At 43.9% G+C, this 23,417-nt stretch overlaps 1 protein-coding gene across 1 annotated transcript; it reads left to right on the forward strand.

Annotated features, from left to right (window-relative positions):
• Nucleotides 1-3,011: 3,011 nt before the first annotated feature.
• Nucleotides 3,012-23,298, forward strand: mecp2 (methyl CpG binding protein 2). Its single transcript, XM_033629527.2, has 6 exons — nucleotides 3,012-3,114; nucleotides 9,961-10,138; nucleotides 10,223-10,431; nucleotides 10,520-10,713; nucleotides 10,823-10,959; nucleotides 15,387-23,298. The coding sequence occupies exons 1-6, from the start codon at nucleotides 3,083-3,085 to the stop codon at nucleotides 17,850-17,852; spliced, it is 3,216 nt and encodes a 1,071-aa protein (XP_033485418.1). The 5' UTR covers nucleotides 3,012-3,082; the 3' UTR covers nucleotides 17,853-23,298.
• The last annotated feature ends 119 nt before the right edge of the window (nucleotides 23,299-23,417 follow it).

A 23,417-nucleotide genomic window follows, 5' to 3' on the forward strand; every position in this document is an offset into this window, starting at 1 on the left:
TAGATTCTGCTGGTCACAGGTCAAAGTCACTGTGACCTCAATTGTCTCATTGTCATGAACCTGATATCTTGAGGAGACCTGGAGGAAATGTTTTCAGATTTGGCACAAACATCATCTTTGTCGTCATATGTCTAGGTCACTGTGACCTTGCATTTGTCGTGTTCTGGTGAACATAATATCTCAAGAACAACGTGAGGAAACTTCTTCAGATTTGGCACAAATGTCTACTTTGAGTCAAGGATGAACTTGTTTGAATTTGGTGGTCAATGTCAAGGTCACTGTGACCCTGTCCATTGCATTCTCATGAATGCAATATCTCTAGAAGACCTTGTGGGATTTTTTTCCCAATTTGGCACAAATGTCCACTTGGACTGAAGAATGAACTGATTAGAGTTTGGTGGTCAGGGGTCAAGGTTAATGTGACCTTGTCTGTCTCATTCTCGTGGGCGCAATATCTCAAAACACTTTGAGGGAATTTCTTCAAATTTGGCACAAACGCCCAGTGGACTGAAGAATAAACTGATGAGAATTTTGTGGTGGAAGGTCAAAGGTCACTGTGACCTTGAAAAATATGGCATTGTTGGGGAGTAACCAGAAATGTAACTGTAATCAGTTACTGAGAGAAGAATATGTACTTAAAAAGTTATAAATCAAAATATTGGTGAAAATCATCGTCTTAAAATAAATAATCATCTGCGGAAGTTTCATGGTGAAATCTATAAAATAAAAGTTTTACTCTGTTAACCTATAGTGTCTCCCTTTAAATGGGAACACCACCTAAAATACGAATTTCAATATTTTACGTCCGTGTCCTCGGAAAGTTCAGTCAACATCAGTGAAGACGACTCTGTCAGAGCCAGAAACCAGAGAGAGACGTCTCTAACTTGTGTCGTCATAGGGTATAAAGTCTGGAGCTGCTCCATAGACAGTGAGTGGGAGACTATGATCTTTATTCTACTGTAGAGTTCTCAGCTGTGAAACAGAAAATGTTCCCATATACTCAGAACGTTTCCCTGGCTGCTCTCAGTGTCATCTAGAGCAGTGGTTCCCATCTGCTGGGTCAGGGTCCACTCTGAATGGACCAAAAGTGACTCGCGAATGTGTCAAGTTTGCAAAAAACACACTTTATTTTGAAGTACGGTTAATTTCTAGCGCAGAGCTACTGGACAGAGACAGCAAACTAGCTGGACGTTGAGTATATATTACACTGTGTGGACCATGAACTCATGACTAAGTAAGAATCTGGACCTGTGGCTGCACCAGTTGGGAACCACAAACCTAGAACATCTTTCACTGTTCATTCTCTGTGGAGCAGCTCCAGACTTTACATCCTGTGACATCTCAGATTTTTAGCGTTCTTTTTGGAGTTTTAGCACTCTATGCTTTTGGAAGGAGTCGTTCTTGTTTACTGATATTTTTTGACTGTCTAAGTTGGAGTAACATGCATGAATTTTTTAAGAGCAGAACAGAGTCGCTAACGATCAGATTGCGTATGAAAGTTTTCATACTTTCACACTCTCACATACATATACGTGTCAGCATGTTTGAAAGTTTGTATAAAGCATGTCTGCAAGTCTGTAGTCATCCTGCTGTTCTTCTTCTACTGTAGCAGAGATAACAAAAAAAAACCAATATAATTCAGACACCAAATGTATTTTAACATCTGAAAAGAAGCAGAATGAAATGAGCGGACGTCTCCACAGTGTCTCATGACAGCAGAGGATACTGTGTGAACTTGGATGTTGGATTTGATTTCAGTGACCCTCAATCATTATATTGATTAAGTCCTCTGCAGTCGACTCAGTGACTGAGAAGGGTAATAATGTTAGTAAAAACTTAGGAGATTCGAATGACAATAGTTATTGTGTTTTAGAAAACAATATATGACAGGATTTAGATAGATGGAGGTCAACACCATGTGAAATAATACAAAATGATGACTCCACATCTGTTATTCCTGTTCCAAACATTACCAATTCAAATATATGGAATAAGATGATTTCAAATGTTATAAAGAATAAGTGAATGACACTTAAAACAAATGCAAAATGGATCCATACAGAAAAGAAAATGGCAACAATATCAGTTCGTACCCTACCATTTATTGGAGGAGCAACACTGACAAAAAATGTAGGACAGTGGGAGTGTGTGCAGACACAAACTTCAGTTGGAAACATTTCTGCAAAACTAAAAAAAAAAAGTTTGTTTTATGATCAGCTGATATTCCAACATTACCAGACCCAGACTAACCTCCTGTTTCTATTGTCAACTTAGAAGGACAAATACAAAGTATGTAAAAATATAAAAATGAAATATGTACAGTGTGCTACAGTGTTAACACCAATATGTAGAATATCTAAAATATGAAATATGTATATTGTGCTGAGAATATAAAGTGTGTAAACATAAAAATATGTGCCTTATGCTACAATACGATGTTAAAATGAATATGTAAACTTCGAAATATAAAGATATGTGTATAATGTTAGAGTATAAAACACTGTATATACACAAGTAGAAATAAGAATAAGAAATGTTTACAAGACAACATGTACATGCCTTTACTTAGTAATTTTTTTCCATTAATTTAATATTTAAGAATTATTTCTTTGTTCGTCAATATTTTGTTATCTCAGTCAATATTTTGTTATCTTGTGTATTTTATAACTACATTTGATGAGATTTGTTTGACTAAACTTATATTTTAGATTTAACCCTTAAATCTGTTTGTCATTAGTTTTTTATTTCAGTCCATATTTAGTTGTTTTAATGTATTTTCATTATTATATTTGTTTAATTAATTTAATATTTTCACTCTGGATGTTTTACATCAAGTATTAACGGTCGGTGGAGCTTCAGATTCTTTGTTTATTATTTTTACGGATTTTTTGGAGCGTGTCCCTGAACGTCTCAGTGTGACCGATGAGAGTTCACATCTCGCGGGACTACACCGCCCCTGCGCTTGCGTTGACCTCATCTACGCGCAGATCTCGCGATGTTCGGAGGGGGCGGGGTGCAGCAGGAGGGAGCAGAGATGTTTGAAGGCTTTTTTTTTAATATAAAATTATTTATTTAAATAAAAATGGCCGCCGTGGAGAGCGGAGAGGAAAGACTGTAAGTGGGGTCTTTTACATTTTATCCTCCGTTAAAGCGCCGCTGCCGCCGCCGCCGCCGACCGTTTTGTGTCGTGTGTTTTATTGAAGTAAAAGTGCGTTGATTTTTACCCCGGCCTGTCTCGGCGGAGCGGGGTTAGCGGGAATACGTCACCAACTTACTGCTCAGTCCGTACTTTAGCTGCCGCTGTAGCCGGAGCGGAGGCACGGAGCTCGGCTTTAGCTTTAGCCCGCGTGCCCGTGAGCCGCCGGGCCGCTCTGACTTCCACACAACTCCCCGGGAAGTGAGGCCGGGGGTCGGCGATGGTGTGTCCGGGGCTCGGCGGTGTGTCCGCCCGCCTCCGTCAGACAGGCAGGGAGCTAACAGGCTGCTAGCTCGTTAGCAAACACTGAGAGTGTGTTTTCATCAGGCTGAGTGTTTAGACTGCTGTACCCGGGTTAACCCCCCGTTACACACACACACACACACACACACACACACACACACACACACACATCCCGTTATCTGCCCCCGCCCCCTGTCAGACAGTTTAATCAGATTATTACCCTCATCATCATCATCATCATCATAATTAGCAGGCAGCTGCCTCAGTGCTGCTGAGCCAGGCAGTTGTGTGTGTGTGACTCTGTGTGTGTGTGTCCAGGCTGGAGTCGAACCCGCGGCTGTTTATGTACCGGACGCTCCGCGGGGGGAGGGGAGGGCTCACTTCCTGTTCTGCTCTGCTTCACCTCCACCTGCAGCTTCATCATCACCACACAGAGGGGTTCCCAACCTGAGGGTCGGGACCCCAACAAGAGGTCATGTGATCAGAGTGAGGGGTCAGCAGCAGACATGACGACATGATCATGTGATTGTTAGAAGGCATTCTTCTTCGTCTTTAATTAATTAATACGGTGGTGTACGTCCTCAGGCCTGCAGGAGGAAACAGCTGGTCACAACCAGTTAGGGGCTGTTCTTTACTAATAAGGGGGAGGCATATCAAATAGTTCTAAAGCACTGTGGAGTGACTTATGTTTTTCACTGTGGCTGAGGGGAGGGCCATACAAATATAAACACAGGGTTCCCGTGGTCATGGAAAACCTGGAAAAATTGTGGAATTTCACGCTCACATTTTCTTGCCCCATTTTCTTTGCATTTTTAAACACATTAGAAACAGACTCTATTCAGACATAATTTAAAGTAGCGAGTAAACATTACAAGAGAGACGAACCCACAGAGAAAATAACGCAACGTATGTGATGTAAACAAAATGTTATCACACGTTGACGCATGTTAGAGCTACGTCATGTCAACAGCCACAGAAAATTAATTTGTTGTTATCTTACGTTAGGTGTACGATGAACTACAGAAGATACAATTTCATTACACACAATAAAACCTGACAAAAAAAATTTGACTATGAAATTCAAAAGTCATGGAATTATTAAAAATACTTGAATGTGTTGGAAAGGTCGGGGAGTTTTATTGAGTATAATGAAATTGTTACAATAATCCTCTGTAGTTCACCTTACATGTAAAGTTACGTAAAGACGTGGAAGATGTAACGTAGCTCTAATGTGTGTCAGTGTGTGATAATGTTTTTTTACCATCACTTACGTTTCATCATTTTCTTCGTGGGTTCGTCTGTCCCGTCATGTTCAGCCAGCTGAAATTATGTTTGAATCTGATATTTTTAAAATTGCCGAGCATATATGGCGAAAAAAAAAAAATAGTTATTACGGGTTCCTGAAAAGTCACGGAAAAGTTTGGAAATTTTGTCCATAAAAATTTGTGGGAACCCTGTACATGGTTGTAATTAGTGTTTATTGTACGCTGATTTTTGAAGAAATTATTCAGGTTTGTTGCGCAGGTTTTACTTCAAAATTGCCAAAATGACCCCATTTATCATCCAGGGACTGTAAAACGTAAATTATTGCTTGATTTTCAAATTTCCAGCGGTCCTTGGACACATCATGTGCAAAAAACGCTTGCGTCAGATAAAATAATAAATAACAAAATCTGAGTTTAAAATAGTGACATTTCATTAAAATCACTTTATTCTACATCTCTTTTCAAATTTGTCCAAAAATTAACCGTTTGAACTCTGGGTGGGCTGCGATTTTGAACATGTTACGATATGCTGAGTATCGTGATAACATATTGTTTTTACCTTTTTTTTAACTGCAGATTCTGTCAGCAAAAAACAACGATCGGTATCTGGTGATGACGTGAACAGTTTCTTATTATAACAAGATGTTTTTCACATTTTTACAAGAATTGTTTTTACGTTATAACAAGAAAAGTTTATTTTCTATACAAGAACAGTTTCATGTTATAACATGAAAACATCTTGTTATAACAAAAATGATTTGTTACAACATGAAAAATAATAATTTTTCACATTATTATTACTTGATACTGATTGTTTTGTTTTTGTTTTTTGTTTTTTTCTGGCGTGGCATCGATACGTTTCTGTACCCAGAGGAAAACATCTGTTTGATCTAATAAGATAAAGTTTTCAGTCGTTCATCTCACTTTAGACTTTTATTATTGCACAAAATTGTTTCTTGTGAACTGAAAAATCAACTGATTATATCTTTCTAGTAAGTGACCAAAAGTTTAATCTCTATTTGTAATGTTAGTAATTTACACACATCTCACAGAGCATAAAGACGTTTCACGCTAAAAATCAGTGTTTCTCCGACGCTCCGACGCACAGCCGGGGCTGGAGCCGAGCAACAGCTAACGTTAGCTCAGCTTGTTTCTCTGATAATTTAAGACTCGGACATCTGATGCAAGCGGCGACTTGGGGGCTGAAAAATGAAGCTAGAACCTGCAGTTCGTCTAATGTCCACTAGAGGCTGGCTCCAACAGTGAGTCAGTCCCCACAGACCTCCATGTTAACGTGTAGAAATACACATGTTTACAGCATGGTACTAAAAACAGTTTTACGCAGCGTTCACACTGGACGCGGAGGCACGCCGGTTTTCTTCGGAGCACTGTCCGCTTGCTTTCGGTGCCTGTGTTAACCAATTGGGCTGTTCACACTGGCGGCGGCGCGGTGCCGAGCGCCCTGCAGTTATAGTTTCGGCGTCTGGTCTATTTCTCATGCGAGCTGCGAGTCACACAAACACACTGGAAATCTCTACTAAACATTATAAAGGTTAAATTAGATAATTAGATGATAAATGACAGAAATGTATCCCATGATTCCATGTGTTTGTCAATTGTGTCTAAACAGAGATGAGCAGAGACACACACACACACAAACACACACACACACACACGCAGACATAACGAGCAGGATGTAAAAAGTGTAACAATGAGGCTTCTAACTGTTGAACCACAGACTGTGTATAAAGATGGATGACGCGTCTCCACTTCCTCCCACTGTACAAAAATGAAGCCGAAATGTCTGGATGTGGTCACTGCCATCTTACGCAGGTGACATAATATGGAGCATTCCCGCCCATACACCCTTTGGCCCAATCACAAGCGGCACCATTGATAGCGAGCATACTGATTGGTTCAAACAGCTGTCAATCATGTCCTCAAACCCGCCTCTTATAGCATTAAATAACTGATTAAAGCAAACTGATCAGAAAACACGTGAACAAACAGCAGCCTGATAAGAACGGCTTTAAACTACAGAAACCGCTTTTGGGAAAAATTTGAAGGACGCATAGTTTTAGTTTGGCCCGTGTCCCATCGGCTAACATGGAGGGGGCGGGGTTTATGACCTGTACTGCAGCCAGGGGACGATCCAGATGTTTTATCATCTGGCCGAGGGCCTCTCAGGTTGGGGGCCTCTGAGGTCTGGCCTCTGGCACAAAGAGGACAGGTTTATTTATCCTCTTCTTATTAATTTTCACATCCATTAATCCATTTCTTAAAATCTGTTTTGATTTGTTTCTTGATGAACTGCTTCGTCTGTAAAATGTCAGGAAATGTTTAAGTTTTAAAGGTTTTGTCTTTAAACTTTGGACCAACAGAAACAGATTCAGTTTACTGAGACAGAAAAACAGAGAAGCATCAACGTCTTCATCTTTTCTGCTCGAAAATATAATTAATACTTAAATTTTAAGATGAAGTTTCTTTGTACTGATTAAAGATGATTTGAGAAGTTGACACAGCGTAGGGAGAAACATGTGACTGACCACAGATCGGGACTTTGTGTCTGTAGTTTGTTGGTCCTGCAGGGTGATGGACTGATCTGGGATCTGTGTTGTCATGTCGTGGGTCGAGTAAAGATGGTGCCCAGTTTAACGTCACTTCCTCTTCTAAACATCTGGATGTTAAAATCATCTGTCAGCTGCAGCATGAGGCAGATTTCAACAGTTCAAGTCTTCTTCTTGTCCTCAAATTAAAGACTGATGGTTCAGAAGTAAATGAATGAAGTCTGTAAACATTTGGCTTTTTTTTTTTTTGCTTTCAAACACAGATTAAAACACTCAAGATGATTAAGACTAGTATGATCAGCTGTTAATGATTAATAAAATTTTGAGGAGCATTTTTATTTGACACAAGATGAATTTAATAATTAGCAAACTAATCAGACTGATCGATAAATATAATGCGCAGAACAGAAATAAGACAAAAGAGCTCATAAAAAAAGCAGACAGAAAGCAGACAGTCAGAAAAAAAACAAACTTTTTGTTTGTGAATGTGAAATCATAAAGGAGAAACAGGACATCAGAACATCACTTCCTGTTAATCACAACCTGGAGCACGCTCAGTGTGAAAACGCTGTGCACTGTTTTGCTCCGGCCTCCAGGTTGAGCGACGGTGTGAAACAGGCTTTAGGGTACGTTTCCTCTTGTTTGGTGGGTGTGTCAGAGATGTTACCCAATCAGCAGCCATGTTTATGTAAACCAAATTCTGGTATTGCTGGCGATAGCCGTGGCCGGACGCGTTACGTGTTTGGGTCGTCTGTCCGTCTTATTCTGGTGAACTCGATATCTCAAGAACGCTCTGAGGGAATTATTTCAAACTTGGGTCAACAGTCCTCTTGGAGTCAGGGATGAGCTGATTAGATTTTGGTGGTCAAAGGTTAAATGTCACTTTGACCTCACAACTTGTTTTTGGCCAAACCCAAGAATTCATGCACTAATTAGGGCTGGGCGATATGACCTCAAATGAATATCACGATTAATTGAGCATTTGGCCTCGATAGCATTAATGAATGATTGTTTTGTTTTTGCCGTCAGAGTTCACTGACAAGGTTTAAATATGCTCAACTATTAAAGCTGGGATTTTTTTTCTTATCAAAGAGTGAATCTTCTGATTTTAAATATAACTGAAGGAAACACACAGATGAACTATTGTCTTGAATGTGTTTCAGAGTGTGTGACCTTTGTAAATGCTGTGTTACGGAGAGCTGCTGTGTGGAGGTGTCTGTCAGTCGAGCTGTGTACTGTTCATATTCGGTACGATTGCTGATGTCACCTTTCTGAAACAGTTTTTCCGCAGTGTTTACATTTGATTTCTTTTTATTCAGTGTTGTTTTCATGAAAGCCAAAATGTGTCCAAACAACGGACACAGCGTTTCTCTTTGGTACGAGCTGCTCCTGTTGGCTTGTTGTTCGAGTTCTCCTCCACGTTGCTTCCAGGGCGATGACTGGACGAGGCAGAGTCACGTGACTACACACGCAGTAGTACATTTTTAAGGGGACAGTACATGAACACACACACACACACACACACACACACTGGGGAAAGTATTAACAGAATAAAAAAAAATTACCCACAAGGTCCAGATTACGTCAGTTAGAAGTACTGAATGTTGGTTTTGATTCATTTCCAGCCCGAACACCAGTTATAACAAAACTTGACACAAATGTCAAACAGGATAAAATAATGAAGGTCAAAAGGTCAAAGGTCAGCTTGACTGTGACATCATCATGTTTTAACGTCATATCTCAGGAACAGAAGGGGAGACATTTGGTCAGATACTGAATTGGTGACTCTAATCTTGAAACTGTGCTGATTGTATAGAATCCTTCTCCTCACATAACCAGATGTGGTCAGGGTCACGTCAGGTCATCTACACTTGTCTTCTCTTACACATTTAATGCTATTGGACTTCCGGGTCAAAGCCCGGGGCGGAAACTGTGGAGCATGCTCAGAGCGCCTCGGCCAGTTTGGGTCTGATTGACTGTATACATGCAGGAGTCACATGACCTGAGTGTGTTAGTCCCACTGTGACAAATTCACTGCAGGAACATTTCACTCACACTGACATGTTCACAGGGATTTTAAAAGACTGGTTTAATAAATCCATTTTCTCTGTTGTCATGGAAACAGATTGAGTGACAGGAGGAAATAGTGACAGTGATAATTTTACGAAAGAGAGGAAGAATGAAGGAACAGTGTTGTTTGTCTGTGTCCCTGGACATCTGTAGCTCTTCCTCCTGAACCTGAACGAACTTCAGTGAAAAATCTCAAGCGGGGCCGCCTGGTGGCCGAGTGGTTAGGAGGCTTACCCTGTAATCACATCACTGGTTCAATTCCAGTTCCTGTGTCTCTGTGACTATCAAATGAATCCAGAACAGTTCAGTTAGGATGAGGTGCCACTGGATTCTGGCTGCGTCCAGGTGTCTTTGTGGTCTCTGTACGATAGATCGTTGACACGTGACATCAGAGCGCACATTCAGGAGGACAGTCACAGTGTTTCACTAAGTTTACATGAAAAGGACAGGAAAAAAAAACAAGCTGAGAAACTCCGCCCACTTTCACACCTGCACACACCTGACCAATCACTGTGTGAGCTAGTTGTCAGATTTGGAGTCTTGACCTCGGGAAATGCTGTGCAGCTGTGATGTCATGGGTGATCTAATGTTAACAGGCATGATGTCATCTCTTTCACAGAGAGGAGGGTCAGGAGGGGGAGGAGGGACCTGTCGACCCCCAGCCTCCCTCCAGAGAGAGAGACAGGTCCCACAGTAAGACCAAGAAGGCCCGCAAGGAGCGTCACCATGCTGAGCGGGGGGCGGAGACCACAGCCTCAGTGCTTCAGCCACAGGCGGGGGCGGAGCCACAGACCCAGGTAAAGACAGGTGGTGTAACAGCAGGGGTCAGAGGTCGGCCAGCTACCAAACAATGTAAACCTGGTTTCATGTCCTTCCTGCAGGCGTCGGAGCCGGTGGCGGGCCCCTCAGAGCCAGGTTCAGAGTCGGCGGCCGGCAGTGAGTCTGCAGGTTCTCCCAGGCAGCGGCGCTCCGTCATCCGGGACCGCGGGCCACTGTACGACGACCCGTCGCTGCCTGAAGGCTGGACCCGCAAACTCAAACAGAGGAAGTCTGGACGATCAGCGGGCAAGTTTGATGTCTACCTGATCAAGTAAGCCACGCCCACCCCTGATGATGATGAGACGGAGTGAATGAACGATATCGGAGATGATGTTTGTTGTTTCTGTCTCGTTTTTCAGCTCGGAGGGAAAAGCGTTTCGTTCCAAGGTGGAACTTATCGCCTACTTCCAGAAGGTCGGCGACACGACCACCGACCCCAACGATTTTGATTTCACTGTCACCGGTCGCGGTAGCCCCTCCCGCCGCGAGAAGCGTCCCCCCAAAAAACCCAAGGTGGTGAAACCATCAGGGCGAGGCCGGGGGCGGCCCAAAGGTACTCCAGCACTCACATTAAAGATGAAACTGAAGTTATTGAACTGAACGCGGCGGGATTCATATGTGTTCTCTGTCCTATGTGTTTACTCGTCTCTGTGGTCGTGTAGGCAGTGGGAAAATGCGGCAGGCGACAGAGGGCGTGGCCATGAAACGTGTGGTTGAGAAAACTCCGGGCAAACTGCTGGTCAAGATGCCCTTCGGCAAGGCAGAGTCCTCCATTGGCACCACCTCCACTGCCTCAAAGGTACACTCACTCTGTCACCCATAATCCATATATGTCTTCTGTTTTTTATACACCACTGCGCCGGCGAGAGCCGTGACTGGAGCGATTATGTTTTCAGGCTGTACGTCCGCCTGTTCTTATGTTCGTCCGTCCCATCCGTGTCAGCGCGATATCTCAAGAATGCCTCAAGAGAATTTCTTTAAAATTTGGACAATGAACAGATAAGTTTTGTATTTTCAAAGCTCAAGGTCACTGCGACCTTGTCTGTCTCATTTTCTTTTAAGTGATATCTCAAGAACAGCTTAAGAGCAATTCTTTAAATTTGACACAAACGTCCACTTGGAATAAAGAATAAACTGATTAGAATTTGGTGGTCAAAGGTCAGTGTGACGTCACAAAACATGTTTTTGTCCATAACTGAAGAATTCATTCACTAATTCTGACCAAACTTGACCCAAATGTCAAACAGGATAAAATAATGAAGGTCAAAAGGTCAAAGGTCAGCTTGACTGTGACATCATCATGTTTTAACGTCATATCTCAGGAACAGAAGGGGAGACATTTGGTCAGATACTGAATTGGTGACTCTAATCTTGAAACTGTGCTGATTGTATAGATCTTCTGTGTGTGAAGCATCCATGTTTTCACTGACATGGATGGAGACTGTCAGAGACACTGGACTGGTGGGCGGAGTCATACAACCACAGGGTGGACTGGTGGGCGGAGTCATACAACCACAGGGTGGACTGGTGGGCGGAGTCATACAATCACAGAGTGGACTGGTGGGCGGAGTCATACAACCACAGGGTGGACTGGTGGGCGGAGTCATACAATCACAGGGTGGACTGGTGGGCGGAGTCATACAACCACGGGGCGGTGGTTCTAGTCCTATTTCTAGAAATTTTTATTTTTCACTTTGTAAAACAATCAGTGAACACCAATTCCAAATACAATTTAAATCCTCCCTCCCAACCCGCTGTAACACCCAGAACACGAGTGAGAAACAATAAGTACATCAATAATGTGGCTTCAAAAAAATAAAATCTATGTAAAATAAATAAAAAAATAACAAATACATTAATCCTTAGTACAGGTGAGGATTTACAAGAACATAAAAACATAAAATCCACCTGACAGCACTTGTGATTAAAGTGCTTCCACCTTACCCTCACTCCTGTGCTCTTAAAAAAGCAATATACCTTCCCCACTTTACTTTTCTGCATCATTTCCTTTACGACATCCTTTCATACGCTGCAACCTTTTTCATTTCAGTTTCTGAGAGGCAGGTGTTCCAGGTTCTTTACAGTCTCTAAGAATAATCTGTAATCCATACATTTTTGAGATGTATATATTTTAAGGATGAGAGCAACTAAACAAATATACTTTTCTCAAGCAAATTCCTCCAGTCCTTCCACCTGGGAATTCTGGGAGAAATACGTTTTCAAGCAGCAAAACAAAACTCTTAGTGAAAGGGTGCCGAACTCTCTAAAAATTAACCTTTGACCCACGTATGTAGATTTTTTTCCCCACATGATGCTATAGAGCTGCTGTGATGTCCTTTCTGTACGCCGCCTTTGCGTTTTTACAACAAACTAAACAACGGTGGCATCATGTCGCTCCAGTGTGTGATTTTAAGACTGTGAGAGTTTATTGCAGCTACACTGTGCCACATGGATCTAATAAACTTGGGTACAAGAAAAAAAAGTCAATCATTCACCTTGTAAAATCGTGTTCTGTGCTAAAGTATAAATGAATGAATCCTTCGTTGCCCTAACAGGATATTTGCTTTGCACAACTGAGCATTAAGTAATATCAAAGAACACATCAACAACAGCACATAACATAAAACAAACATCATTAAACAGCATTAAAAGTATCATCACTGGGAAATTGATAAAGGGCATCAAGTTTAAGAAGTGCTGTTTCCAGACCAGGTGATCAGAGCTTGTTAAGCAGCTGAAGGCTGCGTGGGACAAATTTTGTGATTCCTGGGCATGCTGTTCAATAAAATTCAATTCACAAATCACAATTTGCCTCAAAGGGTTTGCAACATACAATATCCCTCTGTCCACAGACCCTCACTGCAGAAAAGTTAAAACTCCCCAAAAAACCTTTTATGGGGGAAAAAAATGGTAGAAACCTCAGAAAGAGAAGATCCCTCTTTTAGGATGGACAGACGTGCAATAGATGTCGTGTGTATAGAACAGATCAACATAATAAAATTACAGTAATCTATATTAGGAAATGATTCATTGAGGACGACAGACAGAGAGACAGATGCACAGCAGATACAATGATGGCCAAAGCAACTATAACAATAGTAAAATAAATATGAATAATAATTGTACTGTTATAATAGCGTAATGTATGTTTTATGTCTAAATTAATTTATAATAGTATATGTATGTGACAATAATGAACATATGTGTATAATAACAGTAGAAGTATGACTAATAATAACAGCAGCAGGAGGCATCTGGCAGGACCACAGCAGCAGCACAACCACGTCACACCATCCAGATGCAACCTCGATCCAACGGAATCTGTGACACAAGGGAGCGCAAAGGTTCCGAGGGAGAAGCCAAGTTAGCGATATGCATTAATGGGACGTGAATGTTTGCAAATGGAGATAGAGAGAAGACTAAGGAGACAGAAGGCCTAACTAGGGGCTGGTGCAAGGCAGTCTGAGCCAGCCCTAACTATAAGCTTTATCAAAGAGGAAAGTCTTAAGTCTAGTCTTAAATGTGGAGACGGTGTCTGCCTCCCGGACCGTAACAGGAAGATGATTCCACAGGAGAGGAGCCTGATAGCTGAAGGCTCTGGCTCCTGATCTACTTTTGGAGACTTTAGGGACCACGAGTAACCCTGCGTTCTCAGAGCGCAGTGTTCTGGTGGGATAATATGGCACTATGAGCTCTCTAAGATATGACGGAGCTTGACCATTTAGAGCTTTATAAGTTAACAGTAGGATTTTAAATTCAATTCTGGATTTTACAGGGAGCCAGTGCAGAGAAGCTAAAACAGGAGAAATATGATCAGAATTAGCTGGAGAGTTTTTAAAGACTTGTTGGAGCAACATGATAATAAGGAATAACAGTAATCCAGCCTATAAGTAACACATGCATGGATCAGTTTGCATGTTTTTGAGACAGAATGGGCTTAATTTTGGCAATATTACGCAGGTGAAGGAACACGGTCTGTGAAGTTTGTTTTATATGGGAGTTACAGGACATATCTTGATCAAATATTACACAGAGGGTCCTTACACTGGTGCTGGGGATCAGGGCAATGCCATCTAGAGAAACTATATCTTCAGATAGAGAGTTTCTGAGGTGTTTGGGGCCAAGAACAATAACTTTACTTCTGTCTGAGTTTAACATCAGGAAACTGTAGCTCACCCCGGTTTTTAGGTCCATAAGACATGCTTGTAGTTTAGTAAGCTGATTGGTTTCTTGATCGATAGATATAATTGTGTATCATCTGCATAGCAATGAAACTTTATGGAGTGATTTCTAATTTAATTGCCCAAGGGAAGCATGTATAAAATGTATAGAATTGTTCCAAATGAAGAACCTTGTGGAACTCTGTCACAAACTTTAGCATGCATGGAGGATTCATCATTAACATGAGAACTCAATGATCAGGTTGATCATAAGGTGGTTCAAAAGTGAACCTGGTACCAGCAACCCTTATTGATGAACAAGAGAACAAGAGTTACCAACTGATATACAGCTGGTAGTCTGTTAAATTATTTGGCAGGGGCGGCAAAGCAGATCCAGAAAATCCAAACTTGTAGTTAGAGTGAACTGAGAACGTGTGGCTGATGAGCCTGTCTCCAAGGTCTTCAACTTCCACCTTCAGAAAGACTTTCATTACATCCCATGTAAGGATGTGGACGCAGAATCTATGTAGGTCTTCAGGTGCCTGCTCAGAGTTGTCACCTGAAAGTTGTTGGGGCCTGTTGTGGTGGCAACCCAAAAAGTAGTGCACGCCACAAAATGGACTTTAGGGGTCCAAAGAACTCATAATTCAGCATTGAAAGGACTTTCAGTAGGCCTCAGAAAGGTTTCAGCTCAGGAGACAGGACTTTGCCCAAAGCTTTAGATGAACTGCTTACATGACTGGGGATATCCAGTCTCAGAAACTCTTGATTCTACTAGCAGGATCCTTGGGGGTTACTCGAGTTTGGGCAGTCCAGGGTTGAAGACCTCAGACCTTGTCCTTAAGGATGTATTGTAGTGGGTGTTGCGGCCAAGGCTGTGCGATTATGTTTATGATTTTCATGGTCAGGATTTTAATGCATTGCCTAGAGCAGACCCAACACAGGTGGATGACATGTACATGGACAAAGTAAAGTTTGTGCTTTAGGACCTTATTCTAACAGTTTATAAAAATGTAGTGACAATGTTGATGCTAATGCTACCTGTTGATGTGGTAATTCCCTGCAGGTGGTGTCTCCTGCCCTGGTGCCCAAGTCCCGTCCCGGCAGAAAGAGGAAATCAGAACAAGAACTTCCAGCCCCACCACAGACCGCTCCGAAGAAGCGGGGCAGGAAACCAGCCTCAGCCTCAGCAGCGTCATCGGTCGCCACAGCATCCAGCTCCACGGCATCAACCTCTGGTAGCTCAACACCTGGAAGCTACGCTGCAGCTGCCATTTTAGCTGCAGAGGCCAAACGGAGAGCAGCCAAGGAGTCTTCCACCAAACCTGTCGTCCAGGAAACAGCCCTGCCAATCAAAAAACGCAAAACGAGAGAGACAGTGGAGGAGAGGGAGAGCGTTCAGACTCCAACCACTACAACAACTGAGACTGAAAAAAGGGTCTCTGTAGAGGGGGAGACAGGTAAAGGGGAGGGAGCAGCAACCTCAGAACCTCAGCCCGCCTCTTCTGAGCAGAGTCCGTCACAATCACAGAAGCAGTCCGCTGGTTCAGATGAAAGCCAACCACATGGACACAAGGCGCATAAAGGGAGGAAGCACAAGGAGAAAACGGGAACAGCAGCAGGAGAAGGAAGAAGCAGAGGAGAGGAAGTAGATGAAGATGTAGGTGATAAGGGAGGAGAGGGAGGAGGTGGAGGAAGGAGTAGCAGCAGCAGCAGTAGCATTAGCCCATCAAAAAGCCACAAAAGGAAGGAGCGACCACCTCACAAACACCACCACCATCACCACCACCACCACCACCATCATCATCATCGCCACCAACATTCCTCTGCCTCCACATTGGATCAGCCTCCTCCTCCTCCTCCAGCCTCTGGACACCCAGCACCCTCCAGTCAGTCCAGGCCTGAAGTCAAGCCCCAGACTGTGCCTCAGCTCACCACTCAACAACTGCAGCACACTCAGCAAGCTCTTCCCAGACCACAATCCAAGTCTGCCCCTCAGTCCCCACCTGAACCTCGGCATCCTCCTCCTCAGCCGCGGCATCAGCCTCAACCGCGTTTCCAGCAGCATCCTCAGACCCAGTCTCCCAGCCAGCCCCAAGTCCAGCCTCGATACCCAGCATCCCAGCCCTCTCCTACCAGGCATGTCTCGCCCCAGTCAAGGTCCCAACAACCCCCACCCCAAACCCACAGTCAGACCCCAGCTTCCCCTCAAAAATCCCAGTCACAGCCTGTCCACTCCCCAGCCCAGCATCAAATCCAGCCTCAGGCTCAGCATGCTCCACCTCAGTCACACCCTCCTCAGTCCACATCCATTCTGCACGTTCATCCACCCCAAACAAGGCATCCACATCCACAAACCCAGTCTCCCACAATACTCCAACCTCAAACCCAACCCAGGCACCCTCCTCAACCCCAAACCCAGCTCAAACAACAATCTCAACCCCAGCCCCGGCAATCACTGCAGCCTCAACTCCAACCCCAGGCTAGGACCACCGCCCAACTTCAGACTCAACTGCAGCTCAGAACCCCTGGCCAAATGCAGCCTCAAACCCAGTCTAGGGCCCCAGCCCAAACTCAGCATCAACCTCAGTCCAGGCCCCCAGTCCAAATTCCGCCTCAACCCCAGTCCAGGACCCCAACCCAAACTTCGCCGCAACCTCAGTCCAGGATTGCAGCCCAAACTCCGCCTCAACCCCAGTCCAGGACCCCAACCCAAACTCCGCCTCAACCCCAGTCCAGGACCCCAGCCCAGACTCCGCCTCAACCCCAGTCCAGAACCCAGGCCCAAACTCAGCCTCAACCACAGTCCAGGACCCCGGCCCAAACTCAGCCTCAACCCCAGTCCAGGACCTCAGTCCAAACTCAACCTCACCTGCAACCTCGGCATCAAGCGCAACCCCAACAGCAGACGAGGCATCCATCACAACACCAACTCCAGACTCAATACAGACCGCAACCCCGACAGTCTCTCTCCCAGCCTAGGCCACCCCAGTCCCAAGCACAACCACACTTTCAGCGGATTCAAACACAGCCACGCCCCCAACCCCACCCTCAGCTCACCAGGGCCCATGTGCAGCACCTTGCATCCCACCGACCGTCACCCAGTCTAACCAGAACCAACCTGGTCCCTTCTCAGCAGAACCAGAGCGAACAGCCCCAAGATCTGAGCACCACGCGACCTGGCCGAGGAAGTCTGCTGCCGAGCCGAGAGGTCAGTGTGGAACGCGTCAGGGCAGAGGGGAGAGGGGAGTCGGCCATGGCATCAGAAAGCAGAGAGGTTTTAGGTGGAGAAAGAGGGTCAAACAGCACCTCGAGGCCTCCCAGCTCCATGCCTTCTGGACCTCCAGGAGTCGCCGGGGCCGGGGTCGGTCTTGTTCCTGGGGGAGACAGTAGGGCTAGGCTCCGGGCGGAGCCAGATGCAGCAGGTGAGGGCAGGGAGCTCAGAGACATCGTCCCCCAGTCCGCCGTCCCCTGTCCCAGCCGAGAAGAAACGGTAGAGTCACGGACTGCCGTCAGCGAAAGAGTCAGCTGATTGATCGGGCTGATTGATCGGTAGACTGATGGACTGAGTCAGCACCAGTTGGAAGAGGAGTGTGACTGGGCTGGTCATGGACGTGTAATGATTTTACACTGTTTTCAGATAGAAGGATAACGTCACACAGAGCTGGTAGGACTGTCGCAGCTTCTACTCCGTCTGATTCTGTCTGGAGACTCTGTAAAGTTCTGGATCTGAGAACCAACCTGGCGCTGAGGGACAGCTGGAGAGGAGAACAGATAGTGTCTTTTTCTAGGAAAAACAAACAAAGAGGAAAAACCGATAAAAAAGTGTGTGTGTATATATAATCAAAAGGCAGCTGTTGTGTCCCGCTAGTCTCCGAGGGGAGGGGGGGAGTAGTTTGGAACTAAAAACCAACGCTTAACAACACATTACTCTGAACGAAACGTTGCTTCCGGAATATAACCTGTTTTCTTTTGTTTTGTTTTTTTATTTCGTATTTTGATAGTTTATTGTTTTGTCTCTGTTATACAGCTTTAAACTCTGATATTATTGACTGACGGTCCCTTAACTCATCGCCGTGCTGCTGACTGACAGTCCCTTATTTAAAGTCCCGTCTCTCGCTAAGACTCCTCCTACTGACTGACAGTCCCAAACTGAAACTAGTCCACGACTGAAAGCCTCAGAGGTGATGTGGGGCGGTGGTTTGCACCTTTAACTGGTTTCTTGGAAATCTCACTTTTCTTTTCCTCCCCATTTTACATCAAGTTCACAATAAACACAAAGGGGCGTCTGTAACGTTTTCCATCCAATTCCAGACCGCCCCCTACAGGTAGCGATGTATGAGTATTCATGTTTATGACTCTACACAGACCTCATTCTGAACTGAGTCTGTAAAACCCATTTTAAATATTGTTTGAAATGTTTGAACAGCTCGAGGCGTTCTTGTTTCCTCCTGTCAGACGCCACAACGGCCTCAGAAACAGTCGAGTCGGTGGTTTGATAGGAAAATCTCAAGCGCTCCTCGTTCGTTTTTCAAGTATTTCAAACGCAGCAAGTTGTTCTTCCAGGTTAGAGATTCTTCCATACTGGTCTTCATGGAATCTGTTTGTTTCGGTAGTGTTTTTGTTTCCAAAGGAAGCGCTTTTAATATCAAACCAAACCCACTTTTACAGTAGCTTTATTTTAGTTTGTAGTCTTAATGAAAGAGTGGGAAATGGACTCATTTTTATTGTGTCTTCGTGTTGAATGTCTGGAACAGTTTGCACTCCTCCAGTTTGTACAATCAACCGCCTGCATGTCGCTCGGAGACCCTGCAGGCCTTCAACCGGAGCCGCACGTACACAGAGGTCGACCTCGCGGGAGGTTTACTGTCGGTCATGTTGGCGGTGTGAGGGAGGACGTTTTGCAGAAGTAAAACCCTGAACGAGGTCTGGTTCAGCTTCACGTGGAGTCACAACACACAACAATTCAGTGAGCACAAGTTTGAGTCTGTACGTCCAGATCCGGGAGCGTGAAGGAGAGAGCAGAGCAAGTTCAGCAATGAAACAACCTGCAGGACCTCTGCTGATGGTCTGAACTGAAATAAACATTCAGCAGAAACAAGTTATTCAGTTTCAACAAAACAGACTCAGATATTTTAGAGTTTCTACAGTTATATGCTGAGTTTACCCTTCATGATCTGAGCTCTGATTTTCACCAACAGTTTTTGGAGCTTGGTGACAGAGTTCCAGATCAGAGAGAGATCGGCGCTCCCATGAGCAACAATCGCTATCTGTGAATTTTGAGGTATATATCTGGAACTCCCTGTGAGTCCAAATCCTGCAGTGTGAAATTAGTTTTGACGGCAAATACAGCAGCGACAAACTCAAGCCAATATGAGCAAAAGGTACAGGGCGAGGGAAACACCAGGGGGGAGGAGTCTTAACACCTGCAACAGAACTCCTTGTTTTTGACTGCAAATCAGCGCACAAGCAGTTGGGATGGCTTCTTGAGTGCATCCATTTTTGGACCTTTTCCTGTATCATTCCTCGTGTGTTTTGACTACAGACTTGTCAGGTTTCCTCCTGGCTAAAGTGTGGCCGCCGGTCGCCAATCACTTGTGTAATGTGCAAACCCCAACGCCTTGATGTGATTTTGCCACATAGGACATGCTCCTGGATCAACATCCCACACTGCGCTTCTGGACCAGCATTGCAATCAACCAGTCACAGCCCTCTGACATCATCAGTGTGCTGCTCCTGCGCCTCTCTCAAAATTCCTAATTTTCCAAACTGAAGGTTGTGCAATTGAACAAAATCCTCAGAAACATGAACAAAATCCTTATAAGCTGCTACAGGTTTAGCGAGTTAGCTTGCTAACTAGGATGGCTATGCTAACAAGTAAGCTTGCCAATAGGCTAGAATAATGTTCGCTAACATTAAAAGCTAATATCATTTTGCAGTTGTGATTGACACATTTTTCCTCCTTTTTCCACAGCCAATTTAGACCCTTTTTTTTTTTTTTTTTTTGGTGACAAGATTGCTGTGCAATACGTTGATCCAGGACCATCACCGCTATGTTGATCCTGGATAATTTGTTGATCTTGAGTAGAATTGCTTAAGTTGATCCAGGCCCATTACTGCTTTGTTGATGTCGACAAACACAAATTATCCAGAATCAACGTAGTGATGATGGTTCTGGATCAACAAATTATCCACGGTCAACACGAGCACTCTGATCTTGGAAAAACCAAAATAAAAACTTTTTTAGTAGGCTGTAAAAAAGGAGAAAAAATGTGTTATTCACAGCTATTTACAATTGAAAGATAATATTATCTGAAGTCTTTGTAAACAATAATCTAGCCTACCTAGTTAGCAGCTAACTCGCTAACCCTGCAATAGTTTATATGGATTTTGTTCAGTGTCTCTGAGCATTTTGTTGAATTGTACCAACTTCAATTTAGAAAACTAGCTTAGCTCAGAAGAAGGACAAAAGAATTTTTAAAGAAGCGCAGGAGCAGCACACTGGTGATGTCAGAGGGCTGTGATTGATTAATTGATTGATTGATTGATTGCAATGTTGATCCAGGAGCATGTCCTACTTGGCTAAAATCACGTTGTGCAGCCTATGATAGCTCATGAAAGTTGTACAGTGTTAGTTGCCATTAGACGCAGTAACAGAATCACAAACTCCTGCATTTGATTTTTTTAAGAACCTCTTGTGTGATCAGATCGGCCAGTTTATCTCCAGCGGGGTTTGACCCGAACGTCACCTTTTGGGCCTTGTCAGCCTTGTCATCAGTCTACATGACTTTAAGGCCCCGGCTACACCTATACAGATATTTCAGAAAACAAATACTTTCCCTCCCATTTTAAAAAATAATGTTGTTGTGGTTTTACAGAACATCGGCGTCCACACAAGAACACAAAAACAACTCCAAACTCTGGCCGCCATTATGTTCCCTCAGTGGCCTCTCGTCGTCTCAAAGGTAGTAAAGTGTACAGGCTGATGTGACCTTTTTCAACACACCATAATTTCATCAATGTTGATTCCTGTTTAATGTGAGGATTAAGGAGATCACACAGTCCCATTCTGGAGAGCGTCCTACCGTCTGCAGGTTCGACCGGTCTGATCTATAACAGTCGTTTCTCACAGACTTTAAACAGTGGACGCTGAGGTGGAGCAACAGCACTGGGCACAGCAGACGCCTCTGTTTGTCCGTGTAGTGGTGCAGCAACAGTAGGTTTAAGTGTAAAGTTGTCATCAGACCAAGCAGTGCAAACCATATGTAAACAAACAGGTAGTGTGCACAAATTGAGGAGATGACGTCACTGTTTCTCAAGCGCTTTGTTTTACATCCACACGGATAAACAGGGACTAGAGTTTTAAAAATATGCAGCTTAGAAGGTGTCTTAAAAAAATCTCAGATTTAGTGACCTGAAACTCTGTGTGTGTGTACGAGAGGCCAAATGTAGAGAAAATATCTGGTGATGAAAATATCTGCTTACATGTAGACGGGGCCAAACGTCTGGCAGTGAGATGTGGGCGTGTCCTGTTGAATCATGGATGTGTTGTAAGAACTGGATATCAAAAATGCCATCACTTGAATGAAAATGGCTCACTGGACACCCAAACCAAAAATGTTTTCTACCTTCTGGCTTTGCTCCCGTGTTGTGCGGCTCACTGCACACGCTCAGTAGAGTTTTACTCCCTGTAAACAGAAGCAGGTTCACTGATGAAATTTTATAAACAAACAGTCATCGAGTCAGTAAAAATATAATCTGCAAACTGTAAAATCATTTTTCTCAGCAGCTTGAGCGCGCTGATAATGCGAAGCTCTGTGATTGGCTGTTGGTGAAATGCATCCTGGGAGTTGTAGTTTTTGTGTCTGCAGGTTTGTTGTAGCCGTTTATCAAAGAAGCTTCTGTTGTGTTGTTCCTGCAGGAAGCTGAATGACTCCAGAGAGTCTCCTGAGCTCTCAGATCTGAACGTACAGACGCTGTTTGAATGTCGATGCTCTCTCAGTAGATAAAGTTTTGCACCTTAGTGTCCAGCGGACTCTGTGGCGAAGGCTCCCGCACTTTAACTATGATGTTAAAAAATTGAGCTTTTCACCCGTCGACCAGAAAACATCCAATAACTGAATGTCTTCATCCTGGATCCAATAAATGTGCCTCTAAAGTCCATGTCCTCTCACCTGAGGCTGCGGTCGCATCATCGTGACCTCACACAGGTGACACTGTGTGTGTGTGTGTGTGTGTGTGTGTGTGTGTATCCACCTGAGGCTGAAGCGGCCTCACCTCTGCGTACCTGGCGCTCCGCCTGCCGCCCAGTCCACCTGTTAGCATGCAGTCTCTCACGCAGCTGCAGAAATCAAACGTCCCTCTGTGATCGGACTCACTCCACAGGACTCGACCCGGCACAAACTACAGTAACCAGCCACCATATTGCATGTTCCAGAGTTTAGTGCCTATAATATTGTGCGTCTTGCCAGAAGCCACCATGTCAGCCAAGCCATGTTGTGTTTCTAGACTTAGTAGTGATGTGTGTGGTGACTTCATAGTTGCTAATATTGAGGATGAATATTCTGCTTTTACTCTGGTTGGAATTCAGTGGAAACTCCAATACACTGTCGCTGTAGACAAAACTAGTTTTTACCTGTTTTCTTATTTTTATTTCTAACTAAAAGCGTTTGTTGTCCCCTGATCTGTGGTCGTCTCACTGATTGTAGCTCAACTCAAACTAGACCAGGAAGCAAGTGCATTTACTCAACTACTCTCACATCCAAGGTACTTTTACTTTGAGTATTTCCACTTCCTGCTCCCTTCTCCTCCGTCTCAGAGGTAAATCTTGGACTTTTTACTGCTGACAACTTCAGTTACTTCCTGTCCAGTGAAAACCATGTATCTCCAGATGTGTTGATGTTGAATGTTTGTGATAAACTGAATGTGTTGAGAAAATTCTCAGACTTCTTAAAGCTAAATAAACTCTTTAAAAACCCTCTTGGATCAGCGGGACAGTGCATCGTCACAAAACTAAAAACAGGCTGTTCTTCTGACACCTTTTAGAGATACGTGGTTCTCACAGGACAGTCATACAACGGAGTTAAACTGAGCACAA

This window comes from Epinephelus lanceolatus, chromosome 8, assembly GCF_041903045.1.
Source record: "Epinephelus lanceolatus isolate andai-2023 chromosome 8, ASM4190304v1, whole genome shotgun sequence".
NCBI classification, from domain to species: domain Eukaryota; kingdom Metazoa; phylum Chordata; class Actinopteri; order Perciformes; family Serranidae; genus Epinephelus; species Epinephelus lanceolatus.

What these genes read in the sequence shown, in the direction of transcription:
- mecp2 (XM_033629527.2), top strand. Translation starts at nt 3,083, where the DNA reads ATGGCCGCCGTGGAGAGCGGAGAGGAAAGACT. An exon ending in GGGCGGAGCCACAGACCCAG is followed by an intron (nt 10,139 to 10,222) that starts GTAAAGACAGGT and finishes TCCTTCCTGCAG; the next exon opens with GCGTCGGAGCCGGTGGCGGG. An exon ending in CCACCTCCACTGCCTCAAAG is followed by an intron (nt 10,960 to 15,386) that starts GTACACTCACTC and finishes AATTCCCTGCAG; the next exon opens with GTGGTGTCTCCTGCCCTGGT.